A 15740-nucleotide genomic window follows, 5' to 3' on the forward strand; every position below is an offset into this window, starting at 1 on the left:
GGGATCTGAGCAGAGGAGAGACAGGAGATGGTTCATATTTAAAATATCAACAGCCCCCTGAGCAGGTGCTCAGTGATGTGAATTCTGGATCAGCCCATGGCACATGGCACAGCCCAGAGCCCTCGTTTCCTGTCCTGGCTCTGTGGTATCACTGAGGCAGGTGCCCTCTGCTTTCCAAGCCTCTGTTTCCTTGTGACTACAATGAGGGTTTTGGACCAAATTAGCGCTTCCCCATCTTCAATGTTGTGCACACTTGCTTGGTTTTCCCATATCCCAGCACCATCCATATAATGATTCACTTCATGTTATTTTTAAACATCAGGCCGGGCGTGGTGGCTCATGTCTGTAACCCCAGCACTTTGGGTTGCCGAGGCAGGCCGATCATTTGAGGCCAGGAGTTCAAGATCAGCCTGGGAAACATGGTGAAACCCTGTCTCTACTAAAAATACAAAAATTAACTGGGTGTGGTGGTGCACATATGTAATCCCAGCTATTCTGGAGGCGAAGCAGGAGAATCACTTGAACGTGGGAGGCAGAGGTTGCAGTGAGCCGAGATCATGCCACTGCACTCCAGCATGGGAGACAGAGCGAGACTATATTTCAAAAAAAAACAAAAAAACAACAAAAAACAACTCAATTTTGAAACTATTTGCTTGCCTTAAGCAATAATGACCAAGAAATCACAGGTTCCATATTTTATATTTATATATATATATATGTATATATTTGTACACACATATATATAGATATAAATGCATATTAAAATAAATATGTAACTACATTTATTTTTTGAGACAGTATTTCACGCTGTCACCCAGGCTGGAGTGCAGTGGCATGCTCACGGCTCACTGCAGCCTCGACCTCCCAGGGTCAAGTGATCCTCCCACTTCAGCCTCTCTAGTAGCTGGGACCATGTGTGTGCCACCACGCCCAGTAGTTCTCGAGACTCAGCACCCAGAGGCTTTGAAGCTTCTATCTTCAGCCTCCTGGAACCTGAGCCCACCATGCCTGAAGAAACCCAGGAGGAAGGGCCACATGAGAGAGAGGCCCCACCGTGCCATCTAGGCAGCCCCAGCCCACCTGCTGGTTGAGCACAGCAGCATGAGAGGGACTGTGGGAGACCAGCAGCAGGCCCACCTGGCCAGCCTGCAGAAATAATACGTCAGTGTTGTTTTAAGCCACTAAGTTCTGGAGTGGCTTTTTACAAAGCCAGAGATAACAAAAATTCTTTGCCATTATCCAGGATAGTGAAGAATGCATATACCCCATGACCCAGAAATTCCTCTCGTAGGTTTCCACCCCTGAGAAATGCACAAAGATGCTGATTGCAGCATCCTATGTAATGAGAAACAATCAAAGCCCTAAAAGACTGTCTAAAGAATGGGTAAGTAAATTAGGGTGCCATCAAGTAATGGAATATTATACAGTACTGAAAATGAATGAACTACAGCTACTTGTATGAATATGGGTACATTTTACAGACATAATGTTGGGTGGAAAAAGCAAGTTGCAAAAGAATGTGTACTAAAAGATGCAATGTAGGTAAAGTTTTAAAACATGCTTAAAATACTCTACATTAAGGGTCAGCAAACTCCAGCCCATAGGCCAAATGTGATCCGCTGTTATTTTTGTAAATAAAGTTTTTTGAGACATAGACAGCCCATTCGTTTATGCTTTGTCTACGGCTGCTTTCACGCCACAATGGCAGAGTTGAGTGGTTGAGATAGAGACTGTGTGGTCTGCTAAGACAAAAATATTTACTATGTGGCTCTTTATAGAGAAAGTTTGCTGATCTCTTCTACATAAAAAAATGCGGGGGAATGATAAACATGAAATTTGGGGGCACAGGAATCTTTGAGAGGAAAGGAAGGCCACCTCCCTTTATTTTTTAAATTGAATGGTCAGTTCCTAAGTGTCGTAGTATTACTCTATTATGTATGTCTTTAATATTGCATAATAAATTGAGAAAAAAATACTCAATACTCTAACTGTCCTTGTCTCTAGTTTGCTCAATTGTGTTATTTCCTGCAGCTATTTAAACAAAGTAAATAGCACTATTTGCCAAGGAGCAATGAAAAAAGGTTCCTGACAAGATTCAACAAGGTTTGTCCAGACGATGAGCAAACACGGCTTGCTCAGGCACAGGCAGATGTAAAGGGAAACGGCTTTTCATCCACCTGTTATTGTTCAGTGACATGGACATTCTGTGTGTATGTGTGTTTATATGTGTGTGTGTGTGTGTCTGTGCATGTGTATGTGTGGCAGCCTGGCTTCTACTGGGACAGGTGACATTTGTTGAGCATTTCTCTTGGGGTGGGCCCTGGTGAGGAAGCCCTTTATCTAGATCAGGGTCATGGACCAAATCTGGTCCACTGCCTGTTTGTGTAAATAAAGTTTTATTGGAACACAGACACACCCATTCGTTTACATTCGGTCTGGCTACTTTCACGCCACAATGGTAGAGCTGAGTAGTTGTGATAAAGACCATATGGATCACAAAGTAGAAAATATTTATGACCTGGACCTTTACAGAAGTTAGCCAACCCCTGGTGTAGATGATCTCATTTAATCCTCCCAGCAATCATGAGAGGGGTAGACTTAGTATTATTCCCATTGTATGAATGTGAAAACTGAGGTTTAGGGAGGGGAGGCTGCTCCCTCAGGGTCTTGCAGCCCGCAACAGGCAAGGGTGGGATGTGAATCCGGGCAGCAGAATTCCAGGACATGTGCTCTTATCATCTACACTGTATCATCCAGGAACAGACGCTCCAAAAGTAACTGAGACAGTAAAATAACTTTGCACCAAATTGATTTCCATCTGATGCCATGTTTTGTCTGGGAACAGGGCTAGTTTTCTCTTTTATGTGAAAAAGAATATGGCTTCATTTTTCTTGGCTGTCAGCCAAGCGGGGTAACTTACGTGTGACTGTATTCTAAGCCTTCTAGCACAGCAGGGGAAAAAAGTTAGAAAAGATGCCCACACCTGTTGGCCAAGGTCTGTCAGAGGTAATCCCCCGGGATTTACAGAATGCACAGCCAGGCGTCGGAGCCCCGTGGGTGAGGGTTCGGGTTCCAGAGCCAGGCTGCCTGGGCTTAATTCCACCTCTGCCACCAACCAGCTGGGTGACCTTGGGTAAGTTATTTAACCTCTCTGAGTCTCTGTTTCTTTATCGCTCAAGGGAGGATAATGAGATGACCTTCCTCATAGGGTTGAGGTGGGGATTAAAGGAATTAGTGGAAATAAACCAATGTGAGTGACAGGAAGTCAACGATGGTGACTATTACTAAGCCTGGCCTGATGCCTCGACAGGACCTGTCAATTCTGCCTCTAGAGTTGCTCTTGATTCTGTCTACATGTGTCTATCCGCTGCCATGGCCTCGCCCCAGGCCTCCAACATTTCCTGCTCCAGGCTTCATCTGTCTCCCAATGGGCCTTCCTGCTTCTCCTCCTGATTCCATCTGAGCCAGCCTCACCACAGCAGCCAGTGTGATCTTTAAAACCTAGGCTGGGCACGGTAGCTCATGCCTGTCATTGTAGCACTTTGGGAAGCAGAGATAGGAGGATTGCTTGAGGTCAGAAGTTCAAGACCAGCCTGGGCAACAAAGTGAGACCCCCCCCCGTGTCTACAAAAAAATAAAAAAAAAATTAGCCAGGGGAGGTAGTGCGTGCCTGTAGTCCCAGCTACTCATGAAGGTGAGGGAGGATTGCTTGAGCCTGGGAGGTGGAGGGTGCAGTGAGCTATGATTGCACATGCCACTCCAGCCTGGAAGACAGAGCCAGTCCCAGTCTCTAAAAATAATAAAAATAAGAATAAAATAAAAAAAAACCCACCTAAGTTGCATCCTATTACCCACTGCTTATAAACCCTCTAGTGGCTTCCAGTCTTACTTGGAACAGAACCCCAAATCTTTCCTGGGCCTCGGAGGCCCCACCCACCTTATTCACCTCATCTCCCATTGTGCTCCAGCCATTAGTCTTCTCAGAATTGCCAAGTTCCTCCCCATTCCCAGGGGCTGTCCCTCTGCCTGGATGCTGTCCTGTCTGTGCCTGCACATGGCCATCTCTCAGTTCTCAGCTGAATTTTGCTCCTTATTTAACAGGCCTTTCCCAGCCCTAGAACCTAAAACAAGTCTTTGCTTCCTTTATGCCGTGCATCATAATTTGAAATTACACGTACAGATTTAAAAATCTGGGGCCAGGTACAGCGGCTCCCGCTTGTAATCTCAGCACCTTGGGAGGCCAAGGCGGTGGATCACTTGAGGCCAGGAGTTTGAGACCCACTTGGCCAACATGGCAAAACCCCATCTCTACAAAAAAAATACAAAAAATAGCAGGGCGCAGTAGCGTATGCCTGTAGTCCGAGCTATTTGGGAGGCTGAGGTGGGAGGATCACTTGAGCCTGTGATGTTGAGCTTGCAGTGCGATGGTGCCACTGCACTCTGGCTGGGCAACAGAGTGAGACGCTGTCTCAAAAAAAGAAAATTAAAAAAACTTTTTTTTTCTATCTCTAGGCCAGAGTTTGCAAACTCAAGTGTCTTCATGGAAAAGGCAGATAATTCAAGGGAGTAACGTGGGCTGGGTGAGGACTGTGGCAAACTAAAGCTAAAAGGAAATGTCTGTAGGGCTCTTGTCCACCCGGAGCCACCGACCCAACACCAAAACTGTGGGTCTAGTGCTGCCTGATCATCGGTTTTAGGCAGTAATCTCCACGAAGACAGGGCCTGTTCTGCTTTATTGACCACTGTCTGCCCCACACATGACTCAATGTTGAATGAATGAATAAATGAATGAATGAATGAACAAACAGGGCAGAGGAATGGAGGAAGAGGAGGGAGAAAAGAAATATAAGAGTCAGCCTCTGCACTCAACTCAAGCGGGATCCCTCTAGGTGGGAAGACGAGATGAGCACATTAATTTTACAATTGAGGAAACTGAGGCCTGGAGAGGTCAGGGGCAGTGAAGTCAGGCAGGCAGGTCCCTGCCCACCAACCCTGTGTCCTTTCCACTGGAGAGCCCAGATTTGGATGGGCTGTAAAGTCATGTGGAGTGGCTATCTGTAGTTTCTTCCTGCCTCCTTCTCCTTTGTGAACCACCCTTTCCTGACCTTCAGATCAGTTGTTTTGGGTGAGGCTGACCTGACCCCTGGTCCTGCAGGTGGACATGTGGCCAAATATGGCCACCCACAGCACCTATCTTCTTGGACGGAAGTGGAAGTCTAGTAGAGAAATTCCTGGGACTCTGCAGGAAGTCCTAGACAGGAGGGGCTCTCTTTTGTGGGGGGCACTGCAGCCTGAAACTGCCAGGGCTGTCTTTGCCACCACAGTGGGAGAGCCTGCTTGAGCCTGAGGCCCACAGAAAGGGAAGCAGAGGCTAAGTCCTGATATTATCCCTTGAGGACCTGGACCCAGGCCTGCCTGAAGCCAGTGCCCTAGGTTTTTCCAGCTACGTAGGCAATAAACTCCCCTGTTTCCTCCAGCTTATTAGCTTGGGTTTTTGTCACTTGCTACGAAAAGGGCTTTGGTTAAGATATCCGCTAGGAGGGCAGGAAATAGCATGACTCAACGCCAGAGGCAAGGGCAGGTGGGCATGGATGGTGAGCAAGGTTCGCAAGTCTTCAGTCCTTAGCTGTAAGATGTGAACAGTCAAGGGCGGGAGGTCTGTTGTTTCTGCCCCGTCCCCCATCACATCCATTTCTCCTTCTTCCGATACTACCACCCTGTTTTCCTTTAAGAAAACCACCCCTCCTTCATAGATAATCCATAGGCTTCAGCTTCCTTATCTCCATCACCCTGTTCTCCTTGCCTTGCTATAAGCATTGCCACATGGCCCAACTTGGGCCAATGAGGGCCAATATGGGATTCTGTTGGAACTCCTGGGAAAGATGAGCTCTCTTTCCACTGGGCATGCAGAGCTAAAAGGAGGCAAACCTTGAGTGGACAGGCACCATCTTTGCTGCCATGCAGGGAGAACTTGCTGGGAGCATCTGAAGATGGAAAGAGACTTACTCCTCGTGATGACACTTTAGCACCTAGATCCAGTCATACCTGATGACAGTTGTATCCACAGATCTCTCGGTATGTAAATCATTCAGTCCCGATTTTCCCTAAACCAGCTTGGGTTCGATTTCCAATTCTTGCCATCAAAAGGGATCTTGATATTATAGTCTATAGAATTTGAACCATATTTAAAGTGTTACTCTTTTCACTTTATCTCTAATCCAAAATCAGGTTGGTTGTGTTTATTAATCCACATTTAGCTGAGACAATAGTGCAGAACAAAGACCATGATTTGGGGGCCTGAAGAGGAGAGTAAGGACTTGTTTGCTACTCACTGTAGGAAGGGATTCCATAGGCTTGTGCTGGAGGTGGGTAAGCTGTATAGGGGGTAGCCTGCTGGATCCCCGCACTGTACTGCGTCTGGCCGTAGGCTGCCATGGCTGTGGAAGGCTGGCTGGGGAGGACACGTGGGCAAGATCTGTGTGGAAAGAGGGAAGATTAAATCTCCAAGCCCAGTCTGGCACCCCTTCTTCCTTATGTTGATATCAACACCCCCATTTTTCTTTCGGGTTCTACTCTTTCCAGAGCAGAGACAACATACATGTTCAGCAAATCCCATTTTATTTTCCTCTGCCTGGGCAGCAGGAAGATTTTATTTTCTGTCTCCTGTGCAGTCAGATTCAGCCGTGTGACTGGGTTCAGCCCCGCAGAATCTAAGCAGATATGCTGTAAGCCACTCGCAGGCCTGGCCAATGAACACATCTCCTGCAACCCTCCTGTCCTTTCTCCTCTTTTGATAGCAACTGTGGAGGGCACAGGTTGAGATGGCAGAGCCATAATACGGAAACACCCTGGATCCCTGAGTCAGCTTGTGGAGGAGAGAGAGCTGCCTTGCAGGGTTTCACCCCATCCATATTGGACTTTATGTGAGTAAGAAACAAACTTTTGTTGTGTGAAGCCACTGAGATGTCGAGGTTTACTGATTACTGTAGCATAGCCTATCGTACCCCAACTGTCCTTATTTAGATACCTTCTCAATTGACTGCAGCTTTAACAGGGCTATTAATCAAGATGTCTTGCTCTTAGCTAAGGGGTGGGGACATGATGCAAGATCATCCAATCAGACTCTGCCCTGGGAATTTAAATCCTCCATATTGCTTGAATCCTGAATCTGTCCTATTCTTAATCTCTCTCGAGGCCTGATTATTTCATTTATGTTGTGAGCTACTCCAGATATTCCCCCAAAAATTCTTTTAGACTTATATCAGCCAGAATTGATTTCTGTTGCTTGCAACCAAAGACCACAAATGGCTTCTCTACTCCATGGAGAACCAGGGCTCCTTACTTAAGATTGTACTATGGGTGCTGCCAAGCATTGTGTTTTTTACTAATGGTTGGGAATTGTGTCACATGCACCTGGTATGTACATTATATCTCATGGACGCTCTTATCAAATCTCTGGGGTGGAGGCTCTTATCTCTCCTGGTTTAGAGATGAGGAAACCAAAACTCAGAGAGCTGAAAACACAGCTACAAAGTGGTAAATATAGAGCTTAAACAAAGGAGTCTGACTACAGAGCCCATGCTTGGAACCATGAATCTGCTTTTTCTCACAGGACTAGGATTCATCCAGCCCTGAAGATAGCAATAAATAAAGTCAAGGTCAGTTGTTCTAACACAAAGGGAGCAAAATGGTGGCCCAGGGGCCACATCCAATCCACAGATCCATGGATATAATTTCTTTGGCCAGTGAAGTTATTTTTTTTCCTAATTTGAAATTGTTAATATTTGAAAACCAGGAGGTTATGTGCACACGTACACACACACATGCACACACACGCAGGCACGCACACAAACACTTGCTCTGTCTCCCTTCTCCTGAAAAGCAGGTGCTTCAGCGTACCTGGGTCTGCACGCCTGTGTGGTGCTATCAGCTGGATCTGAGCAGCAGCCACCTCTTGAGACCAAATCATATCCTGTCTTCAACAATGCCTACAAGGGCCACTTCCCTTAGCGGTAAAGGTAGTCAATTCTCATGCCTATGTGCCAGACACTGCCCTATTTACTTCATGTGAATTGGCTCATTTAAACTCCACCACAACCGTGACAACCCTTGGAGGTAATTTTTGTTTCTATCCCCATTTTACAGGTAAGAAAACAGAGGCAGAGAGAGACTTAGTAACATGCCACAAGCATACGGCAGATAGAGAATTTGAACCCTGGCTCCAGAGGCCACACCCTCAACCCCTCCACTATGCCACCCTCCCCCAGACACCACAAATATCATGTTTCTAACTGTCACAACTGGGTTAAGCATACAGGTAAATGTCGATGAGATTCCCCAATCTGTATCTGATTCCATTTTGGTTATGTTACATCACTTTTGCTAAAGCCTGTTTGCTTCCAGAGTTCCTCCTCCACCTGAGGCCTCATAGCAGGTGAATGCAAAAGTTTATGGAATTAGAAACACATGTCCCTATGCCCTTCTTTCTTTTTGACTACTGCCACGATAAAGGGTTATTTGGGGGAACCTGTTGCAAAATGCATAAGAAACTCATTTGAGCTGGAGATGTCAGCCCCAGTCCTGGAAGGTGTCTCATCCATCAATATTTCAGCTCTGTGGGGCACCTGAGAAGCACGCAACCTGCGGAGCAGAGAGCCTTATTTGAAAATGCTCCCAATTCACACCCTTCCTTAGAAGAGAAATAGAAGCTGGAGACCCAAGACAATCAACTCCTGCTTGCCATCAAAACCCATTCAAGTGGCTCAGATTAAACAAGGGCTAAAGTTAAAACCCAGAGGAAGGATGGTGGAGCTTTCTAACTCTGAGGCCTTAAAAAAGTTAGGTAGATTTAACAGTCCTCGGTTGCTACTAATACTCCCCAAAACATCTTCTGGCAGGAAAGGAAGGCAAAGAAAATGTCTTCCTTATCAACAGCTGCTCCAGTGTTGGAGAGGAAGGAAGATTTCCAGATGCTGAGGAGCTCACCACCTAGCCTGAGGGGCACCCAGGGCATGGCATGCAGCAGCGGGCTCAGGATGGCTTCTCCCAAGGGCAGCACCCAGAGGGCTCTGGGCAAGGCTATCCCAGCACTGAGCTCCGACTGCCCCAGCGTGTGCCTGTGGTGGAGCATTTATGGCGCCAGGTTGAGATCTCTGATTTACTGGTTTATCTCCCTCACCGGACTAGCTCTCCGGGGGCACAGACCGCATCTCATCCATCTCTGAGTTTCTAGGGCTCAGTGTGGGGTTAGGTACTGAGGAGTGATGTGTGAATGGTAGAGGAGGAAGAAAGGATGCACGCATGCGTATGTTCATTGCAGCACTATTTACAATAGCCAAGACTTGGAATCATCCCAAATGCCCATCAATGATAGAGTGGGTAAAGAAAATGTGGTACAGATACACCATAGAATACTATGCAGCCATAAAAAGGAACAAGATCATGTCCTTTGCAGGGATACAGATGAAGCTGGAAACCCTTATCCTCAGCAAACTAATGCAGGAACAGAAAACCAAACACTGCATGTTCTCACTTACAAGTGAGAGCGGAACAATGAGAACACATGGACACAGGGAGGGGTACAACACACACTGTGGCCTGTTAGAGAAGGGTAGGGGAGAGGGAGAACATCAGGAAGAATAGCTAATGCATGTCGAGTTTAATACCTAGGTGATGGGTTGACAGGTGCAGCAAACCACCATGGCACATGTTTACCTATGTAACAAACCTGCACGTTCTGCATGTGTATACTGGAACTTAAAATAAAATAAAGAAATGATGAAAGGAGGGAGGGGAAAAGGGAGAGAGAGGTGGACAGAAAAGGATGGGGGACAAAAGGGGAGGGAAGAGAGGAAGGGAAAGAGAAAAAGGGAGAGAAAAATAAGGATAGAAAGAAGGGAGTCTGTAATCCTAGCTACTTGGAAGGCTGAGGCAGAATTACTTGAACCTGGGAGGCAGAGGTTGCAGTGGGCTGAGACTGCGCCACTGCACTCCAGCCTGGGTGACAGAGCAAGACTCTGTCTCAGAGAAAAAAAAAAATAGAAGGGAGATTGAAAAGAAGGGAAAGGAAAGGAATGAGGAAAGGAGAGAGAAAGACAGTGGGGAAAAGGGAGGGAAAAATTAAGAAATTCCCTATGCATGGGAAAGGAGAGGAAGGGGAGAAAGAAAAGAATAATAAAAAAAAAAAGAATAAAGAGAAGAAAGAAGAAAATAATAGCTAAGACTCTGAGGACACTCTGCTCCAGGCCCCATTCTAAGTGTGTTTTACCTGCTTTTGCTGGTTTCGTGGGGGCAGGCAGCATGACTGTCCCCCTCTCCCAGATGGGAAGGCTCAGGCCCAGGGAGGTGGAGCGACCTGCTCAAGCTCACTCAGCTAGGAAGTGCTCTGGCTGGGATTCCTATCCAGGGAATCTGGCTCCAGGGCCCTCTCTCTCAACCTCTACCTTCCAAGAGAGAAGAAAACGAGGGCATGTGAGCAGGAGACAAGTGAATGGCACTCACCTGGAGAAGAGCTGGGACACTCTCAGGGGGGCTGATTTGGTGATGCCTGCAGGAGAAAAAGAAAAATTGGAAGAGTTTTAGCGATTAGGGTGATGTTCTGCAGAGGTGGTGACTTCAGACACCACTTAAGCAGGAACAGACTTGGAGGGGCACTGCCCGTGGCTTTCTCCACCACAGATGCTTATCTGAGGCGCCACATCTCAGCCCTTTCTGGGTGCACTTCGTCTCTGTGCAGTTAAGGAAAAATGACATATAAAGAATCCATAGCATCTTGAAACATCAGAGTAGAGTCCATGTCTCCATCCATTGTACAGATGGAGAAACTGAGGCCAAAGAGACAGAAAGAATGGGCTTGAGCCAGGTCACATGACCAGGCAGCAGCACAACTAGGAAGTGAATCAAGCTGGTGCCATTTCCACTCCTGGATGGAAAACTGCTCCCTTCCCTGCCCCAAAAGTAACCCCCAAGAACCCCAGAATGGCAGACACGGGTCGGCTTTGCTCATCCAACATCCATTTCCCTTCTTCTAATGACATGGCTTTGATGTTCCTCCCCTGCCTCCTCACTTCCAGTCCATGGAGTGCAGGTGCAGCTGGCCCCAACACTTAGGGGAAGGAAACCCCTTGGATCATCTCCTAAGCTCCACCTAGGGTGGTGGAGCAGAGAGATGGATGAGGCCTGGGCTCCTGATGCAAGTACCTAACACCCAATCACTCGGCACGCAATGTCCAATCATTGATGGGAGGCAATATGCAGGGGGTGACGAAAAGGTGACAGAGTTAAGCTGGGAGAGACGTTTGCCAGAGGATAATTTTACATAGGGACAGTTCACCGGGAAGTATTTTTGTGCTCTGTCATCTTGAACAATGCAACTCGATGTCCTCACTGCAGAGTCCTGGACAAATTCTAGATAATGTGTCACTGATAGGAACAGCATCAACCTGCCAATGCCCACTCCCTGTTCTGTAGGGCAGTGGCTGTGTCATCATCACGCCCTAAGGCCGTGGAGCTCTGAGCCTGTCTCGGCCTCTGCGCTGGAGGCTCAGGAGACCAGCGTGCACTTGCAACTCTGCCACTTCCTAGTTATGAGACTTCAGGCAAGTTCCTAGATCTCTGGGCCTCAGGGCTCCCCACTGTGCAATGGGGATGAAAATACTTATCTTGCAAGGATAGGAAAGGGTTAAATGAGATGATGCTGATAGCCATCATTTACCCAGTGCTTGTTACATGCCAAGCTCTCTTCTAAATTCTTTACCTGGATTAATTATTTTAATCCTCATAACCACCCTATGAGAAAGGTTCTATTCTCATTGTCAGATGAACAGCTGTAGGCACAGAGAGCTTAAGTAACTCACCCAGGGCCACACAGGAAGTACGGCATAGATCTGTGATCTGAACCCAGGAGGTCTGGCGCCAGAGTCTGTCTTCTCAACCATGACACTACAGCTGACGATGACAGTCATTGTCGTAAGAGCAACTGGCATTCACTTAGAGGTTGACTATGTGCCAGGCCCTTGTTAACTGCGTATAGACAGGCTCTCGTTGAGTCCTCAAAACAGCGCTCCGAGCACGCAACACCATTAACTCCATTATATAGATGAAGAAACCGGGGCTCCGAAGGTCAAGTGCCTTGTTCAAGTCACACAGCCGTGGGCAAGGGAACTGGGACTTGAACCCAAAAGCTGTGTGAGTCCAAGGTCAACACTCTTAATCCCCTCCCCCTGGCTGAGCCAAATTCTGTTCAAGTCCCAAACCACTGGGGTCGGGGCGGGGGTGGTGGTCTTGAAGTTCATTTAGAGAGTCATAACTGGAATTAAGAAAAGGAGAATGGCCTATTTTATGATATATGATGGCAGCATGTATTGTCCATAGTAAGAAGGAATTGTGTAACACTTTTGTTGCAGGTACAGATGTGAGAATGTGTTGTGTGTGCATGCATGTGCATTCGACAATGCAGAAATATATTTCACATTATGTATCACATTCAAAGAAAAGGTTAGAACAACAGTAGCCGAATGTCAAGGAAAGCCCCTGGCACACAGCAGGCACTCACTCAATGCTGATTTCCCTACCCTGGGTTTGTTCCTAGGCGGGGTGTCCTGTACCCCATCACTCCTTCTTCATCCTCCCACAGGGCTCAAGAATGAACTGTCTCATTCTGAAGCAGCCACAGTCTCATTCCTGGTAAAAGCCCATACTTGAGTGCATTTAGTACTGCATAAGTTACTGAATTAAACATTTTGAATGTTTTCTTTCATAAATATGTATCTATTCATAAAAATCTAAATCTATGGGAACGACATTCCTATGGGCTCGAATTAACTTGGCATTCCATAAATTGGAGGCAAGCGTCTTTTCTGCCAATCTCCATGGCATGATTTGCATGTTTGCCTCACCCAGCTCCTTTTCAAGCTTCCACCCAGTTCTTCTGAATTGTTGAGCAACCTGCCTTCCCCAGGCAGACAGTTTCCCCTCCCCCACTAAGCAGACTTGTAATACTCTCCCTTTCCCAACCCAGCAACCTCAGGAAGACTGTGCAAGCGAGAAATAGGCATTTGTTAAGTGCAAAAAGATTTTCCTTTGGCAATTGTGTGATTTTTGAAAAAACACAGGCTTTTTTCCTGTTTTCCGCTGGTATCAATCACATTTAACCTTTTCATCCCAGGACACCTTGGGGGAATTGAGAAACTGGAGAGTGAGTGTATTAAACTCTATGTAGAATGATCTTCTGCCTCCCTTTCTGCTTCCTTTCTCCATGGTTAGGGTGGTGTGGACTTCATTGATAATCCTTATCATTAACATACATGGTAAGGCAGTGCTCTCTAAATTCCCTCCCTCCTTTGGTAGCCTTGGATGGGACAGTATCAAGGGTGGAGATTCTCTGCTTTGGCACAGAGGTGGGCAGGGACTGCCCAGCAGCAGAGAATGCCGTTCTTCTTCTTATGCACTTGCTGGTGGTCCAGAGCCCTTAGTCCTCAGAGGTCATGTGGACCAGGAAGTCCACCCTGCAGTTGTTGTAGCCAAACATCATCACAGTACCAGGAAGTAGGCTTGACCAACTGGTGGCTGTGGGCAACGCCAGCCCCAGTATGACAGGTGGAGAAGTGGGTATCACTGTTACAGTTGCAAGTGACAACGTGGTCTTCAGTGTAGCCCAGAATTTCTTTCAATGACCCCCAGGTGCCTGCATCACCATTTTCTTGATGTCACTGTGCTCAACAGCTTTTTCTAGATGGCAGGTCAGATCCTGGACAGACACACTGAGGGCAGGGACGCAGGAGGCTGTGTCAGCAAGCTTCCCATTCAGCTCAGGAATGACCTTGCCACAGCCTTGGCAGTGCCACTGAATACACTCTGAACAGTCCCATGGCCATCGCACCACAGCTTGCCAGAGGGGCAGAGAGGGCACAGGCAGTGGTCATGAGCACCTTTATGATGCCATGGTTGGCATAGATCCTTCTGGGGGGACAAGCAGATGGCATGCTGGAAATCTAGAGGGAGTAGGTCATCCCCATCTCAAACAAAGGCCATCAGCACAAGGGACAGAGATGATGCCCCTTTGATGCCACCCTTCAGATCAGCCCCAAGCATCTCTAGGGTGATGAAGGTACCTTGTTCAGTGGCAGCAATGCCCCCTTTGGGATCTGGTGTCTGGCAGATGGAGGTGGACTTCCCACTCATCATAGCTTTCTGTTCTCAACCTTGTTGGTGCCATTGAACTTGCCGTGATGGATTCATATTGGACCATGTAGGCTATGAGGTCAAGGTCAATGGAGGAGTCATTGATGGCAACTTAGGTCCACTTTGCTGGTAGTGAAAGCAGCTCTAATGACCTGGCACCCAACAGAACCAAATCTGTTTACTCTGAGCTTTGCCCCTTCTTCATCCTCCCCCAGGGCATGAGAATGAACCCACGGGATGAAGGGGCTGTGGCTGATGCATAATGGGCCAGCTGGCTGCCAGGTAGGGAGGGCAGAGTGCCTCCTCTATTTCCTTCTGAACTGTAAACTCTAAGCCTCCTCTTCTTCCCAAGCTTCCTATGGGTGAGGAGAGAGGGATCAGCTGAGCTCATTCATTCATTCATTCATTCATTGCCAGGCATGAGTTCAAAACTGGGTTACAACAGTGAGTGTAATCCTCAGTGTTGGAGGATGGGCCTGGTGGGAGGTGACTGAAGAATGGGGGTGTATTTTCCCCTGGCTTCATGTTCTCACGATAGTAAGTTCTATCATGTTCTCATGATAGTGAGTAAGTTCTATCATGTTCTCACGTTAGTGAGTTCTCACAAAATCCGGTTTAAAAGTGTGTGGCACCTGCCACCCCCCTCTCTTCCTTCTGCTTCAGCCATGGAAAATGTGCCTGCTTCTCCTTCGCCTTCCACCATGATTGTAAGTTTCCTGAGGCCTCCCAAGCCAGGCTTCCTGTACAGCCTGCAGAACTGTAAGCCAATTAAATCTCTTTTCTTTATAAATTACCCAGTTTCAGGTATTTCTTTACGGCAGTGTGAGAACAGACAAATACAGTGAGCCAAGGCAGTCAGGGTCCCTGTCTTTATGGACCTGAAGCCTCCTGTCTAGTGAGTGAGATGGATAACAAACAATCACACAAATGAGTACTTAACTGCAATTATAACGAGGTGTGAAGGAAGCAATGGACATTTGAGACCAGTGCACCTGGAACCAGGATTCACCTGGGGATCTTGTTAAAACACAGGCTCTGATTGTTGGTCAAGGAAGCCTCCAGGTGATGCTGACGCTGCAGGTTCACAAACCACACGTTGAGGAGTAAGAGTTTAGACCACTGGCTAATACAAAACTACACACCACTAAGCATTATCACAATTTGGGGTTCATAAAAAGAAATCTCCATTCCAGAAGACACAAACTCAAGTGCATATTGGGGCCACAAAGACAATATAAATGTGCAAAGCAAAAGATCCAGTTTTAAGAGAGGAAATTAAAGCTTCAGTTTGTGCGTACTGAGTGCACACTTATGTGCAATTGTGTAATGTGAGTGACTGTGTGAAGCAACCTACCTGAGGACACACACCATGTTTCATTCATTCATGCAGTCAGCAAGTGTTTATCATGCACCTACTGTGGGCCAAATCTACAACCCATTCTCATAATTTGTTGATGTTCTTTCCAAAGAAAACAGGCTTAAGGGGTCAGATCCAAATTTAAATCCTGGCTGCGCTGCAATACAGCCGTGAGACCTTGTGCCCTTCACCTCTTCCCTCT

General features: G+C 47.0%; 1 protein-coding gene across 1 annotated transcript in view; it reads right to left on the reverse strand.

Annotated features, from left to right (window-relative positions):
* The window catches only part of EYA2 (EYA transcriptional coactivator and phosphatase 2), a 293839-nt gene that overhangs the window by 177028 nt on the left and 101071 nt on the right, over positions 1 to 15740 (reverse strand). The window contains exons 3-4 of the mRNA XM_032142563.2: positions 10501 to 10546; positions 6333 to 6475 (exon numbers count right to left, since the gene is read on the reverse strand). Coding sequence (XP_031998454.1) covers positions 6333 to 6475; positions 10501 to 10546 — 189 coding nt within the window. The remainder of the gene's footprint in view (positions 1 to 6332; positions 6476 to 10500; positions 10547 to 15740) is intronic.

This window comes from Hylobates moloch, unplaced genomic scaffold (genome assembly GCF_009828535.3).
Source record: "Hylobates moloch isolate HMO894 unplaced genomic scaffold, HMol_V3 SCAFFOLD_21, whole genome shotgun sequence".
In the NCBI taxonomy this organism is placed as follows: domain Eukaryota; kingdom Metazoa; phylum Chordata; class Mammalia; order Primates; family Hylobatidae; genus Hylobates; species Hylobates moloch.